The 14,566-nt window shown below is 46.0% G+C and overlaps 2 protein-coding genes across 3 annotated transcripts; one reads left to right on the top strand and one right to left on the bottom strand.

Moving 5' to 3' along the window:
* The first annotated feature begins 1,078 nt into the window (after positions 1-1,078).
* On the top strand, positions 1,079-10,382 carry LOC128754811 (potassium voltage-gated channel subfamily H member 1-like). Of its 2 annotated transcripts, XM_053857731.1 has the most exons (13): positions 1,079-1,209; positions 2,087-2,210; positions 2,279-2,385; positions 2,469-2,597; positions 2,750-2,868; positions 2,964-3,356; positions 3,483-3,568; positions 3,647-3,912; positions 4,022-4,221; positions 4,286-4,538; positions 4,618-4,814; positions 6,105-9,241; positions 9,985-10,382. In XM_053857731.1, exons 1-12 carry the CDS (start codon positions 1,137-1,139, stop codon positions 6,867-6,869), a joined length of 2,712 nt encoding a protein of 903 aa, XP_053713706.1. In that variant the 5' UTR covers positions 1,079-1,136; the 3' UTR covers positions 6,870-9,241; positions 9,985-10,382. The 2 variants fall into 2 exon arrangements, with proteins under 2 accessions (XP_053713706.1, XP_053713705.1); XM_053857730.1 differs by having other exon boundaries at positions 3,483-3,912.
* Positions 10,383-10,821: 439 nt separating this feature from the next.
* LOC128754847 (myelin and lymphocyte protein-like) lies at positions 10,822-13,173 on the bottom strand. Its single transcript, XM_053857793.1, has 4 exons — positions 12,981-13,173; positions 11,644-11,811; positions 11,451-11,576; positions 10,822-11,311 (listed from the first exon to the last, which is right to left on the bottom strand). Exons 1-4 carry the CDS (start codon positions 13,068-13,070, stop codon positions 11,237-11,239), a joined length of 459 nt encoding a protein of 152 aa, XP_053713768.1. The 5' UTR covers positions 13,071-13,173; the 3' UTR covers positions 10,822-11,236.
* Positions 13,174-14,566: the final 1,393 nt, after the last annotated feature.

Below are 14,566 nucleotides of genomic sequence, written 5' to 3'. Positions count from 1 at the left end.
ATAAATAAGAGCAGAAAATGACCAGATTTACTTGACATATGTCCTTTTTAAGGAGCGAGTTTTCGCAAAGAAAGAATCACGTATTGGATATACTGCATATATCATGTATCTAATCTAAATAATGACTGTGTAAACACGATCCAGTAGATGTCGCCCTTGCCTCTAAAGAGACTTCCACATGCTGCTGCTGTGCAGTCCTTCCTGCTGGTGGCAAAATCCAGGATCATTAACCAATTGAATATTGAAGGACCGCTATATCGATCTCCATTTCACTCACAGTACTTGACTATTCGTTGTAAGTCAGAAGCATGGGGATAGAACACAGACAGCTTACATCGGCATGAATAAAAATAAATTGGTTGGAAAAAAAATAATATAGGCATTGAAAATAGGAATATTGGCTGATACTTTTTGTATTGACTTTGAAAACTAGAATGGTATTAAAATTTAAAATAAGAATGTATTTCTATATTTATTTTTTCAACCAATATTATTTTTTTTCAATGCCTATATTCTGTTTTTAGTCATTTTTTTTCAATGCCAATGTAAGCTGTCCCTGTTCTAGCCCCATACAGGAGCCGGTCACCAGTCAGAGAGCAACAAGCCAAAAAAAAACCCCAAACATTTATTAATAGGTGTCCGAAATAAAGTAAACCAATCTCCAAATGCTAAGTTAAAATAAAATTCACAAAAGCCATCACATATCGCCACACAAGCGGTAAAAAAAAAAAGCCTAATACCATCTAAAGGGGGCGCGAACATGACCAAGAATAATTCTTGTTTGTTGTAATGTCAAATGCTGCAGTACAAAATAGCTAACGTAACACATGAATACAAGTCCTGCTTGGTTTGCCTAATGACAGAGCCCACTGTAGCCACGCCAGCAGTTCTCTGTTACAAGCCTTTATTCTGCGTGCTTTGAACAAATGTGACTGAATTGTGAGGCGCAAACACCAACGGTGTCAGAGCCTTGGACGAGTGAGGGGTGATTGGCAGGGCATCGGCCAATCACGACGCCGCCTGGCGCAACCCAGCAGGAGGAGGGGGTGAGGCAGTAAAGTCGCTCGTGCGGCAATGATGTGAGCGGTGGCGGGAAGCTGCCTGCTGCACACGCGCTCGCTGCAGGTGGCGGCAGGATGGCGGGAGGACGCCGCGGTCTGGTCGCTCCTCAGAACACCTTCCTGGAGAACATCGTCCGCCGCTCCAACGGTAAGAGCCGGCTCCGTTTGGTTCTCAGCCCGTCCGCCACCGGGTCGGTGGGTTGGACTGTCAGGTGCTGCAGTCTCCTCACCTTCACCGCAGACTGCTATAGCTAACCTGTGATGCTAGCTGTTTTGCCAAGAGCTAATTAATATTAAATGTTTTCTCGCCCACAAAGTCATTAGAACTAGCGGTGAAACATCAATGGTGTTTTGCCATATATCTTTAAGTTAGTGTCGGTGCCTTGAAAGGTTGGTAAATACGTGTGACAACATTCAAAATGCAATGACAAATTATATATATATATATATATGTGCGTGTGTGTGTGTGAAAAAGGATCATGTTTGAAACAATGACTTGAAGTTGATTGCTAAAATAATTGCATAGAATGAATTAATTAGTGTTGCATTAAGTGCTTTTCATGTTGTTGATTTGTCATTGTCTGACGTGAAGGGCGTTTTAAAAGATTCGGTGTGTACTGTGCATCATAGAGTTGAATGAGATAACGGCTAATGGAAACACAGAAATATTTTAATGCTTCCTAGTGTCTTCAATACACCTGTCTTTTTTAAAGCATTATGTTGCTCGTAAAGCAATAGGAGCATTTTCCATGATTACTGTATGAATCAACTGAATAAGTAGAATAGTTTAATACTTCAGTTATTAAGGGATTATTGTAAGGGACGGAGGTGAAGGTTGTGCAGGTGTTGTGTGAGAAGGTCATGCAGAGTTGAGACGGGGTAAATGACAGGGGTGGATGAGGTAAATGGTTGTATGAGAAACAAATGATGAGGTTTAAGGAAAAAGTCAGGAATTTCAAGCCACATTCTGAACACTATTTGATCGTCTCTTCGAGATCATGTGACCGAAGTTGTTTTTTGTTCAGACACAAACTTTGTGCTGGGAAATGCCCAGATCGTGGACTGGCCTATCGTCTACAGTAACGATGGATTCTGCAAACTGTCCGGATACAACCGAGCTGAAGTGATGCAGAAGAGCAGCACCTGCAGGTAGGCACACAAACACACACACTCACACACACACTTGACCTCACCTTCTCCCTCCCATTTACCTGCAGCTTCATGTACGGAGAGTTGACTGACAAGGAGATGACAGAAAAAGTGCGACAGACCTTTGAGGGCTATGACATGAACTCCTTTGAGATTCTGATGTACAAGAAGAACCGTGAGAAACACACACACACACACAAACGCAAGGCGATGCACACACTCGAGGATCTCCGACTGACAGACTTTCCCGTCATGCAGGGATGCCCGTGTGGTTCTTTGTGAAGATTGCTCCGATCAGGAACGAGCAGGACAAAGTGGTTCTCTTCCTCTGCACATTCAGTGACATCACCGCTTTCAAACAGCCAATTGAGGATGAGTCTTCCAAAGGTGCGTGGACTTATTGAGGCATGACTGTTTATGTCTTTGTCTTCCCTTATATTTGGCTGTGTGTGTATGTGTTTGAGGGGCAGTGTGTTATTATGCTTGGGTTGGGTTTGTGTATTTGTGTTTATATGGAGTGACACAGTGTGTGTCAGCAGGTTGGGGTAAACTGGCCCGGCTGACCCGAGCGCTGACCAGCAGCCGAGGAGTTCTTCAGCAGTTGACTCCTGCCGTTCAGAAAGGGGAAAATGTCCACAAACACTCACGCCTGGCAGAGGTAGCGCCCCCTAGTTACTCATTACCTACCACAAATGTTATGTGGCCTGGACGGCTCCGTGTTCTGTTCTGATTTGTGTCCCCTAATGTGTTCAGGTTCTACAGCTGGGCTCAGACATCCTGCCCCAGTACAAACAAGAGACACCTAAGACTCCGCCCCACATCATTCTGCATTACTGCCTGTTCAAGACCACGTGGGACTGGGTGATCCTGATCTTGACCTTCTACACCGCCATCATGGTCCCATACAATGTCTCCTTTAAGACCAAGCAGAACAACGTCACCTGGCTGGTGATAGACAGCATCGTGGACGTCATCTTCCTGGTGGACATTGTCCTCAACTTCCACACAACCTTTGTGGGTCCGGCTGGCGAAGTCATCTCCGACCCCAAATTGATTCGCATGAACTATGTGAAGACTTGGTTCGTCATCGACCTGCTGTCCTGCCTGCCCTATGATGTCATCAACGCCTTTGAGAACGTGGACGAGGTAAGTCTCGTGTCAAATGTCATGATCTGAGAACTTAATAAAACACAACGCCACAAAGCGCCTGAAAAGAGGTGCATCTGCTTTCACAATGTGGAACTAATGATGTCACTTCCTCCTCCTGTCCAGGGGATCAGCAGCCTCTTCAGTTCTCTTAAAGTCGTCCGTCTGCTGCGTTTGGGCCGGGTGGCCAGAAAGCTGGACCACTACATTGAGTATGGCGCGGCAGTTCTGGTGCTGCTGGTCTGTGTGTTCGGACTGGCGGCTCACTGGTTGGCCTGTATATGGTACAGCATCGGCGACTACGAGGTCATCGACGAAGAAGCCAACCGCCTGCGCACTGACAGCTGGCTGTACCTGCTGAGTGTGACAGTCGGCACGCCGTACCGCTTCAACAGCTCTGGCTCCGGACGATGGGAAGGCGGGCCTGGGAAGAACTCGGTCTACATCACTTCGCTGTACTTCACCATGACCAGTCTGACCAGCATCGGCTTCGGCAACATTGCCCCCAACACGGACGGCGAGAAGATCTTTGCTGTGGCCATGATGATGATTGGATGTGAGTGTCTTGTTGCACTGAGGTGTGCGGGGCTCCAGGCCTCTGTCTCTTGGAGTGTTCACATGCGTACACACATGGCAGTGGGGGATGACTGACCTGTTGTTTGCAGCGCTCCTTTACGCCACCATCTTCGGAAATGTCACCACCATTTTCCAGCAGATGTATGCCAACACCAACCGCTACCATGAGATGCTGAACAGTGTGCGCGACTTCCTTCAGCTTTATCAAGTCCCCAAAGGTCTGAGCGAGCGGGTCATGGACTACATCGTGTCCACCTGGTCCATGACTCGAGGGATCGACACTGACAAGGTAGCTGGTGAAGAGAGCTGAGCTAAGACTCTGATCTGTCTCTCACATACACGTGTGTCCGCAGGTGCTGCAGATCTGCCCCAAGGACATGCGTGCCGACATCTGTGTGCACCTCAACAGGAAGGTGTTCAAGGAGCATCCGGCTTTCCGACTGGCCAGTGACGGCTGCTTGCGGGCGCTCGCCATGGAGTTCCAGACGGTGCACAGCGCACCCGGTGACCTTATCTTCCATGCCGGTGAAAGTGTTGACAGTCTGTGCTTCGTGGTGTCAGGATCTCTGGAGGTCATTCAGGACGATGAAGTGGTGGCCATCTTGGGTAAGTTATGGCTACACCAGAGACATCGCAGGTTGCTGTGCTTGCTTGCTCAGTATTGGATTTGTTTGTGTGTTTGCAGGTAAAGGAGACGTGTTTGGAGATGTGTTCTGGAAAGAGCGGTCGCTAGCTCAGTCATGTGCCAACGTCCGTGCACTGACCTACTGTGACCTTCACATCATTAAGCGGGACGAGTTGCAGAAGGTTCTGGAGTTCTACTCCAACTTCGCAAACCACTTTGCGAGAAACCTCGTTCTGACCTACAACTTGCGCAAACGAGTGAGTACATATGACAAAAGAATGAGTGGGATATTTCAGAATATTTGAGGGATTTATATATGACAGTCTGCCTTAAAAATGAATGTGTATGCGGGAAAAAAATAGTAGTCCAAGGTGTAAATGTCTCTGAGAAAATGCTAATGGATGGATATCACTATATTCCAAGCAAGGCAGAAGAGTTTGACCTTGGAATGATCATAATAAATCCTTTCATAAAATAGGTCAGAGTCGACGAATTCCCAAAAACAATATTGTTTTGATGATTCATCTGTGTATCATTTTTCTGATCAAAAGCTAGTTGCCCATTATGTGTCCTTTTTTATTATATAATGGCAGTTGCTTGCAAATACTGCATCACGCAGTCAATAGTGTTACTCAGTGATACACAAAGGCTTCGCGCTCGGACCTGCACACCCCATCTGCCCGTACATCACTGTCGTATGCCTTAAGTGAAGGATAATGATCTTGACCTTGCTGTCAATCAAAGAATTCAACATCAGCAGGTCATGTGATCTCCTGGGGGCGGGGATAGCTGACTGGTTGAAATGAGATCTTGGGAATGCTGCAACACGATGTGTCGTTCAAGGACACGAGACTCAGCCCTCCGCTGGAATTCTTTGGGCCTGTGTCGCCACGGCAACAAGAGCATGGCAATGACAAGTCAGATTTTCCCCCATCACTCGTAGAAATGAAGTTCTGCTCACGATCAAAACACACACACGCACACACACAAAATGATTGCTTGGATGGCAACAGTTACAAGAGCAGCAGTCTTTGATAGCAGTTGGTGAACTCACCGTTAAAGGTTTCCTCCTGTAGCTCGAGATGAGGAACCGATGGAGCACAAGTAAGCGCTTACTGAAAGTGTAACCCACCATCTCTCATGGAAAAGGAGGAAGCCAGCCAAATTACTGATCTGATAAAGGAGGTCTCAAGGGGTACAACTAGGGAGGATTCAAGATCAGTTATGGTGGAGGGGGTAGATTGCTCTTGCAATCCCTAACTGGTGCTGACCACCATCCAGTCGACTCTTTCGGGATTCTGCCACTTTTCATGCGGTAAAATACTATCCAAGTGTTGAGATGTACAACACCTGAGTTATGAATCAGAATGGCTGCTAGACTTTGCATAGGCAGTGATGGGGACGGACCTAAGAATGACAGAGCACTTTGTACATCATTCTTGGTTCTTTTTAATGGACAGACAGGAAGTAAGCACGTTCCCTCTGGGTCTGGAGAAGAATGCTGGTGATGGATGTCCTGATCCAAGGCGGTTTATGTCTCCTGGCAGATCATCTTCAGAAAGATTAGCGACGTAAAGCGTGAAGAAGAGGAGCTTCTGAGGAGGAAGGACGAGGCTCCTCTCAACCTGCCTCCCGATCATCCAGTGCGCCGACTATTCCAGAGGTTTCGACAGCAGAGGGAAGCCCGTCTTGCCAGCGAGCGCCTGGGACTGGACAGCAGTGATGTTGAGAGAGGGAGCAGCACTGAGACCTCTAAATGTCCAGATGTTTTGGAGTCCACCAGCATCATCATGCTGTCGGAGAAGACCACCGCTCAGTCTTTGCAGACTCAGAACGGAAACCTGAGCTGCTGCAAATCCACTGAGCCGTCCAAAGCCAAAGGCTGGGGGCGTTTCAAGGAGTCAGTTGTGAAGGCTGAGTCCTGGAGCAGCGTGTCCACAGCCGAGTCACTGGAGACGCTACCGGACCGGACCAAGAGCCATGACCGCACATCGCTGAAGAAGACGGATTCATGTGACAGCGGGATCACAAAGAGCGACCTACGTCTGGACAGTGTCTGTGAAGCAAGTCCAGTCAGGTCAGAAGAGAAAAAGGTGCTTGGTTCAGTCCCAGATCCGAACCCGCACACCGCCTTTCTGGAGCTGAGACAGGAGCTCCGTGGAGACATCAGGTCTCTTAGCAAACGGATGGTGGTCCTGGAGAGCCAAATGGCTGAGATGTTGCGTCTCCTGAAGTCCAGGAAGTCTTCCGGATCCTTCTTTGAGATCTCCCGTCCACCTTCGCCGGATTCTGACAAGGACAGCGTTTCTTGAAGACACATCTGATCTGAGTCACCTGGAACTTCAATGGACACTGTGACTATAAAGGGTTGGGATTGGGTGAGCTTGGTTGAGAAGATTTGACCAGTGCAATAACTGTGCGGATGAGGTCAAGACTCTCTCATCCACAGCCATGGAACCTCAAACTGCATGCCTTTGCTTTTAACAGCCAACACACCAGAGGTGGTGAGAGCTCCATCATCAGCCACTGACTTGGATGAGAGCTGTAGCAGACGAGTGGTTGAAACCAGTGACTGAATTTATTTTTAAGACTTTCATCGCAAATAAGTGAGAAGCAAAAACACACAAGTGCTCATATGTCTTCCAAACACGTCATCGCATTGTCAGCAACGGAACAAAGTGACGTGGCAGCAGTCATTTCAGACTAGCAAAGGCCTTCCATTTAGTGGGCGGTCTGCTCTCATTTACGATTCGACGGCAATAATTCTGACTCGGAACAGTCGAAAATAAGGAATAGAGCAAGTCATTGGAATGAAAATGATTCATGGTAAAAGACAGACCTCAGAGGCTCAAGTCACGCTGCAAGTTTTCATGTAGCAAGTCCAGAAAATAATAACTCCTGGGAATAAAGACGCTTACCTCCGCCAAGCCACCTACAATGATTTTTTTTTCAACCTGAGATTGTTGCCCTACAGTTCATTTCAATAATTAACTGAATGCAATTAACTCAATCGGACAGCAGGTGGCAGTAGCGTTCCAGAGCTCCTTACACATGCAGCAAATGAAAGAGAAAACCTTTTGCTGGTAAGGCCGCATTTTATTACTGTGATTCAATGGTATGTTGCGTTTCATAACCAGAGCCGGTCATGTGACCAGTTGTGCTGGTCAGCCCATTGAAACTCCATGGGGGAGTTCTTTCATGCGTGTGAAATGTATGTTGTCAGCAATAGTTGGACAAGACAATCATTTCTGTGGCGTGTTGAGAGCGACAAAACTTTATTGCAAATGCTTCAACCTGTTGGACAAGCAAGCTTGGATAAGACTTGGTGGTTGAGGTCGGTAGCAAATGTTTGGACTTGACTCTGTCAGTAATGCTAGGGCTAAAAATCCCAGCTAACTGTTGAGCACTGTTAAAGATGGTAGCACTCGGACTGTGAAAAGGATGCGTCCCTACATATCTGTTTTATTTTGCCGGGAATATGCAAATGTGTCATATGTGGACGCTCACGTGCACTGCAGCACTTTTATTCTGCATGTTGAACTTGATGTTGTCTACTGTTGTGTGTCAAACTGGTGTGATGTCGTCTCGCAGGACTCTTTGCCGTCAAAAAAAAAATCAAATATCGAAACCAAATGTCGTTAATAAACCGTTTTATACTTTCCGGGTGTCACTGCTTTGGTCACATGACTCGCAACAGTCTCATGATTCCTTCACTCCCACTCCTCCGCTCACGATGATCTGCATTGCAGTGCCTTCCCGTGCCCCTCCTCCCCCTCCACCTGGATGACTTCAGAGAAACGAAACCAGCTCATCCTTTTCCTCCTCCCCTTAATCCCTCCATTAATCTTTTCCCCATTTCCTCTTTCTGCTTCACTGTTCTCCTTCCATAACTTCACTCTGGTTGCCTTTCATCTCCACCATCCTCCTTCCTCTTTAACGCTCGTGTCTCTCTTCTCCCTCTTTTCCTTCCTGTCTTATTCCTTCTCCTCCGCCACTCTTCACTCTCACTCCCTCCTCCCTTTTTGGCTCTGTCAGGATCACCCTCCAGGTGTTGCAGTGCCCCCTGCTGTGTACATGTGTTATTCTTGACTCATCAATACACTTGTATTTATTTGTTTTCTATCATTGACCTCCACATTACTCCCTGGTTAGACACAAAAATATTTTCCCAGCGTTTGAATTTCTCTGTTAGGAGCAGTTTATATTGTGCGGTCGTCATGGCAACAGGTGCAGCAATCTTTTTCATAGAACCGGGGTCCACTCTGTGGTCAGTCAGAACTGCTGAGTGGGCGCTTCTCGGTTGGAAGCACCCCCGTAGCCCTGCAGCTGGGCCTCCTATTGTCCCCGTCTGGAATGAAGCTTCTGGGTCGGGCATGACCCGCAGATTCAACCTTGCCCCTGCAGCGACGCAGCGGCAAAGCCTAACAGATGTGTGGAGTCAACTGGTAAGAAGCACCTCCCGGTGTGTGTGTGTGTGTGTGTGTGTGCAGGCTGCTGATGTGGAAGATCCAAGTGTGTGATTACCGTGTGGCACAGGTTTCCCAAGGGGGCGCTACTGAGAAGCTGGCTGACCAAGTCGCGGCCGCGGCTGCTGCTGCTGATCGCAGGTTTGAAGAGACCTCAGGTGACGCTGATGAGACGCAAACGCATGAAGCGCACCAAAGTAGCCAAAGCAACGTAAGCGGTAAATACTTGACTCGAAGAAAGATGTCTCAAAAGAACAAGGCCGTATTGGTATTGGTTTTGGTCAACAAGTGTCAATCACTCCATCAAGTTCCAAACCAGGTCTTTGGAGCAAATGAGCTTAAACAGCGCAGACACAGATCTTTCTTTGAGATCGTGCGAAATACACGTTCTTGTCACTGGCCCGAGGTGAGTCATCTGAGCATTCCTTTGCCTGAGTGGGATCCCAACTCATGAGGAGGTCACCCACCACCAGTTGAAATATTCAAGTTTTGTATTCTCTTATTTTGCCGTTGTCCTTGTTCTGACATCAGAGTTGTTGGTACCGCGGCGCGGTGTATTTATTGATACTGCCATTATGTTTGCTATTTATATGTTGTGTGCTTATTGTCAGGTCAATTTGCTGTTGTGTTCTCGGCCTAACTGCAGTGAGGCGTACTTATCGGTAGTACGGTGTTGTGTACCTAATTTACTCTTGTGTTAGGATTTATACTTCATTGTATACATATATCTGTGTTTTGATACTTCATTGTTGTATGCTTGTTGATCTTGTTCCAGTTATTACTTGAGTCTTGCACACTAATGTTTCGTACTTCTTTGTACCTCCATCTTGTTTACATATCACCTCAGACTTTGCACGGTGACAGTGTATTGTCTTGTCATTGTTTCTGCCTTAGTATTGTGCACTTGACAGAACCCACTTCACTGTTGGAGGTGTAGTCAGATAAGTCTTCTCTTACACAGAACCTGCAGTCAGATGTCCTACTTCACCTGAGACCACGGCCGGACAAGCAGTCCTCCAACATAGACCTTCAGTCTTAATGTCCACCATGTGAGACCACCAACCTTTAAGTCCTCCATCTAAGAAGATCAGTCCTCCTTCTGACACCAATCCCGCGGGAGTCTGAGACCACAGGTCCTGAACCACAATCTGCTCCATCAAAATGGGCAACAAAGGAACGGATGAATCGTGGGTACTCTCTGAGATGCACAGATCCCGAGACAGAGACAAGAGTGACCCAAATCACGATTGGTCCTGGATTGTGCCTGTTCCTAGAGCTAGCGACGACATCATCCGTGGAGGAGCCCAATCCTCGTTCTTCTGTTTGAATATGTGACGTGAGAAAGACCAGAAATAAAGAACCGTCTCCAACTTCAAAGACATCTTCTTCTTTACGCTGTAGTCCATGTCAGGAAGCCTCTGCATCTGACCTCGAAGTGTGGTCAAGGTAGAGCTAGTTGACCTTTGGATTATAGATTTGGACTTGAACAACTAATTCAATGAAACCTCACATCATTTGTAAATCAAGAGCGCCTTCTAGTGGCCTCTGAAAATCAGGACACCGTTTCATCCACCCTGTAATACTTTTTCATGACACCTCATCTACGCATCACTAGTATCTTGTATTCATCCAAGTGTTGCACCAGTATTTACTGGCTTTCAATCCACAAACATTTGTCAAAGTCAGGTGCTGTTTCCTGGTTTTGGCAGCAGGTAGAGCTCTCTGGTGAAAAGACAGTCGCCGTAGCAGCGCATTGTTTACCTCAGTGTAACAAAAAAGACGTATAAGATGGCAGCTGTGATGTTTGATTGCGATTTATTAAACCAACAAAAGCTCTTCAATTAGAAAAATGGTTTGCTACAAAAGGAGTGCAGCATAGTTGATCAGAGTAATTGTGTGCTTGCAAGTGTGAAAGACAGGAGAAGGGAGGATTGATGGACGAGGTGGGCCATGCTAGGGGGCGCTGGTTCATGCATATCACTTTTGCTACCCCTAATGTGATCTTCATGTCACAGCATGAAGCTGTCTTTCATTTGTACCTAGCAATGATATAAAGCCTGAAGAGAATTTATTCCTGAGAATTGACTGTAGTCATGTGGGAGACAAACCCGGTCTGGACCACCCAATCCTTGCCAAGTCAAAGTGTTGATGCGTCATTTTCCACCTCCTCCTTCAGAATAAAGTGTTCGGAATTGAATCCCAGAAAAGTCCCCTCAGAAAGATTTCCACCTGATGGCTGACAGGATGGTGTGGATGAAGTAGAGCAGAGTGGCCACGTAGGAGAACACCTGAAAGGGACAGGGATGAGGTTAGGGAGACATTTTGTTTGAAGGGCAATGAGGGCTGAAGCCCCCAAGTGTCACTCAGTGAGGCGCATGAATGACTCTCTGCCGGTGTCAGGCGATGCGGGTGCTGTGGTGGACTCACCACTGCAGAGATGTCCAGCTGATAGTTCTGGAAGTTCTGGCCCTCAGCCATGGTCAACGTCACTCTGGCCAGTGACACAGAGGCGCTCAGGTAGAAGAACGCTGCGATCCCGTGATAAACAAAGTCCTGTGGAAACAACGTCTTGTTGGTGTTGTTTGTGTAAATGACTTCCAGGGGGTGCAAGGGGACTTACGGCTGCGGCCCAGCTGCTCTTGTTATGGTGCCCTCCGCAGGCAAACACCACCATCCAGATGAAGGTAAGAACGAAGCAGAAAACGGACACAAACATGACCCAGCCCTGCGGGTTTGCTGGGACCACAAGCGTGCACGCCACCAGAATCCACACCAGCCCCCCGAACACCTGCACACACACCATCTGCAGGGTGAGGACCAACTTCCACTCCCACCTCACCCGTCCTTGTGCATGTCTCCCTGTCTCCTTCATGACCTCATTCACCTGTACAGTCCCACCATGTCCATCATACCTGCTTGGTCTTGCACCATCACCACCTTTACCCTCCATGGCCGTGTGACGTGAAAACCTTTGTATCAACCCTTTATTTTCATTCCAATGTTGTCACTGTGACAGCAAGGAATTCATTCTTTCGTGACAATCGTCTGCAACCTTTTACCTTGGTTCCTTCCAGGAATGACTGACAGATCTTTTGTAGATTTAGGTTATCGTTTTTCTGTATTTCACGTCTGAAATAATTGTTGTTATACTGAATGGAAAACAGCCCTGGACATCACCCAGTTAAAGAAAGCTAAAATGCTGTTGTTTTATTTTCCTACTTATATATTTTACATATTTCCCTCTAATATGTTTATACTTTATTTATACACCTTTTCATCTTGATTTTTTTATAAATCTTTCTCAACTCTCTTTTTTTCAATTTCATAACATTTTATGGAATAACTTTTTCATTTCTATTTATTTTTCTTTTTTCTCAAACATTAACATTGACTTGATGGCTTCCTTCTTTTTTTGGGTCTATTATTACAGATTTATTTAGCATGAATTTCATTTATTCAACGTATCGATATTTGCCCAGATATACCATCATTTCATAGTTTTAATTAGAAATTTTCATCCGTCCTCTCAGAAATGGCATTCGCTTAAATGATTTTTATTGTCATGATTTCATGCATGTATCAATTAACAATGATAATAATGTTACTTATGATTTTAGCACTCACACTGCAACTACTTGCTGCCAATGAAATAATTATTAGAAGTACTACTACCACAATTCATTTTTCTCCAGCTGTATTTCCATTAATACTTTCTTGGATTTTAGCACCACTTCTACTACCTCAAATACCACAACCGCTAATAATAATAAACATTTTGTTGACAACTATTTACTACTCTACTTGAGATGCACAGCAACACTCTGTTAATCATTGAAATTTTCTGTTTTTTAATGTCATCTTTGGTTATTTGAAGTTTGAGCCGGACACCAAAATGTTGAAGAGCTTTTTGCCTGCTGTTATATCAGTATTAAGAATAGAGGGAAAGGTCACGCTCACCAGCTCAGGCAGGTACAAAATGTCAGGAATCGTGGCACAGATTCCAACCCCGCTGGGAAGATTCCCCATGGTGGCGCTGTTGGAGGCCATGCTGCTCAGGCTCCCGGGGGCTCAGTGGTTCTGGTCCCGGCAGCAGAAACTGTAGATCCAAACAGCCGGTGCTGCTGATGGCGCAGGTTGGGTCTGAAGAACTCCAGTTACTTATCAGAGATTTAAAAGAATCCACGCTTAGAACCGGACCAACCGGTGGGACAGAGATGGTTGAACTGTGCAGGGGGACTGACCAGGTTTGCAGGTGCGCTCACCTGAGTCCGTCTTATCAACCTTCGTCTCCATGGCAACCGTCAGCTGCTGTCCACCAACACCTCTCTCTGATGCAAAAAGCTGTGTGAATTGATTTTTTCGAATGAATTATGAAAGTCTCTGTCCTGATTTCAGTTTCAGTTTTTTAAATTCATTTCTTAAATGTGTCCAAATGATAACACAGCTCTGCACTAAAATAACAGCATCTAAAGAAACTGTGGAATGAATAAAACGATTAATATTTACACACAAATTAAGGCTTGATGTTAAATTGTAAAAAGAATAGCAACAAACACAGCAAAAAACACAAACAGGAAGTGATCAACTCACTCATAGTATCCGTGTTGTTTGTGTGTGTTTGTGCGAAGTGCATGTTTTATTCATGCTCCCGTTGTTGTCTGTTCAGTCTTCACACTTCACCTGTCAATGGGGTCGCCATGGTAACAGCCGGCCTCTTGTCAGACAAACACCTCCAGTAATCGCTGGCCCGGATCTGGTTACCCGCCACTGACACCCAAGACATGAATCCGACGCCTCTCGAAGGTAACAGGTGGGACACACACACACACACACACACACACACACACACACACACGTGTCTTCCTATCTTAGTGAGGACCATCATTGATCTAACCCTATTCCCCACATCTCTCCCTAAACCTAACCATCTAAAACAAATGGCTAAACTTAACCTTTACTCTGAACCAAACTAAAACCCATTTATAGTAACCCATCTAGTTTGTAGTTTTAACCCTCAAAATGAAGACTGACAAAGTGAGGACCAGCCAAAATGTCCTCACTTTGCAAAAATGTCCTCACCCTGTTGATGAAGTCATATAGGTTCTCACAACGATAGAGGTAAAATAACACACACACACTGAACACACACCTGTAGATCGGGTCATGTGACAGTGATGTAATTTGAACGGCTGTCATTTCCTTTTCTGTTGTTCTGTTGAGGATAAAGCTCCTCAGTTTGAAACAGTTTAACCCTCCAAAAAGAGCCCCGTCGTTGATGAGTACCCACTGCACTGAACACGTCCTTCATTACGCAGCTGGGTTTCAGTTTGGTCCTGGTTCAGGTGAGCCATGCGTTTTGGATGGTTAGGTTTAAGGGGCGAGGCTTTCTTCTGATGGTTTGTAAGTGAGGAATAAATATCCTCAACTACTGTTTCCTCTTTTACCACATTGCCATTAATAGTACTACAACTAGTGGCAGGAGATGTGAGGCTTCTAATTCTACTTCTCCTCATGTGACTACTAACACAACCTCCACTACCTCT

The sequence above is a fragment of the Synchiropus splendidus genome, chromosome 2, assembly GCF_027744825.2.
Source record: "Synchiropus splendidus isolate RoL2022-P1 chromosome 2, RoL_Sspl_1.0, whole genome shotgun sequence".
NCBI classification, from domain to species: Eukaryota; Metazoa; Chordata; class Actinopteri; order Syngnathiformes; family Callionymidae; genus Synchiropus; species Synchiropus splendidus.
This window is presented reverse-complemented; position numbering and strand designations above follow the sequence as displayed.

Excerpts from the sequence above, each read along its gene's own strand:
- LOC128754811 (XM_053857730.1), top strand. The coding sequence starts at position 1,137 with ATGGCGGGAGGACGCCGCGGTCTGGTCGCTCCTCAGAACACCTTCCTG. Across the intron at positions 2,598-2,749 it reads TGAGGATGAGTCTTCCAAAG|GTTGGGGTAAACTGGCCCGG; the intron begins GTGCGTGGACTT and ends GTGTGTCAGCAG. Across the intron at positions 4,539-4,617 it reads TGAAGTGGTGGCCATCTTGG|GTAAAGGAGACGTGTTTGGA; the intron begins GTAAGTTATGGC and ends GTGTGTTTGCAG.
- LOC128754847 (XM_053857793.1), bottom strand. The coding sequence starts at position 13,070 with ATGGCCTCCAACAGCGCCACCATGGGGAATCTTCCCAGCGGGGTTGGA. Across the intron at positions 11,812-12,980 it reads TTTTGTACCTGCCTGAGCTG|GTGTTCGGGGGGCTGGTGTG; the intron begins GTGAGCGTGACC and ends GTGTGTGTGCAG. Across the intron at positions 11,577-11,643 it reads AGAGCAGCTGGGCCGCAGCC|GACTTTGTTTATCACGGGAT; the intron begins GTAAGTCCCCTT and ends TTGTTTCCACAG.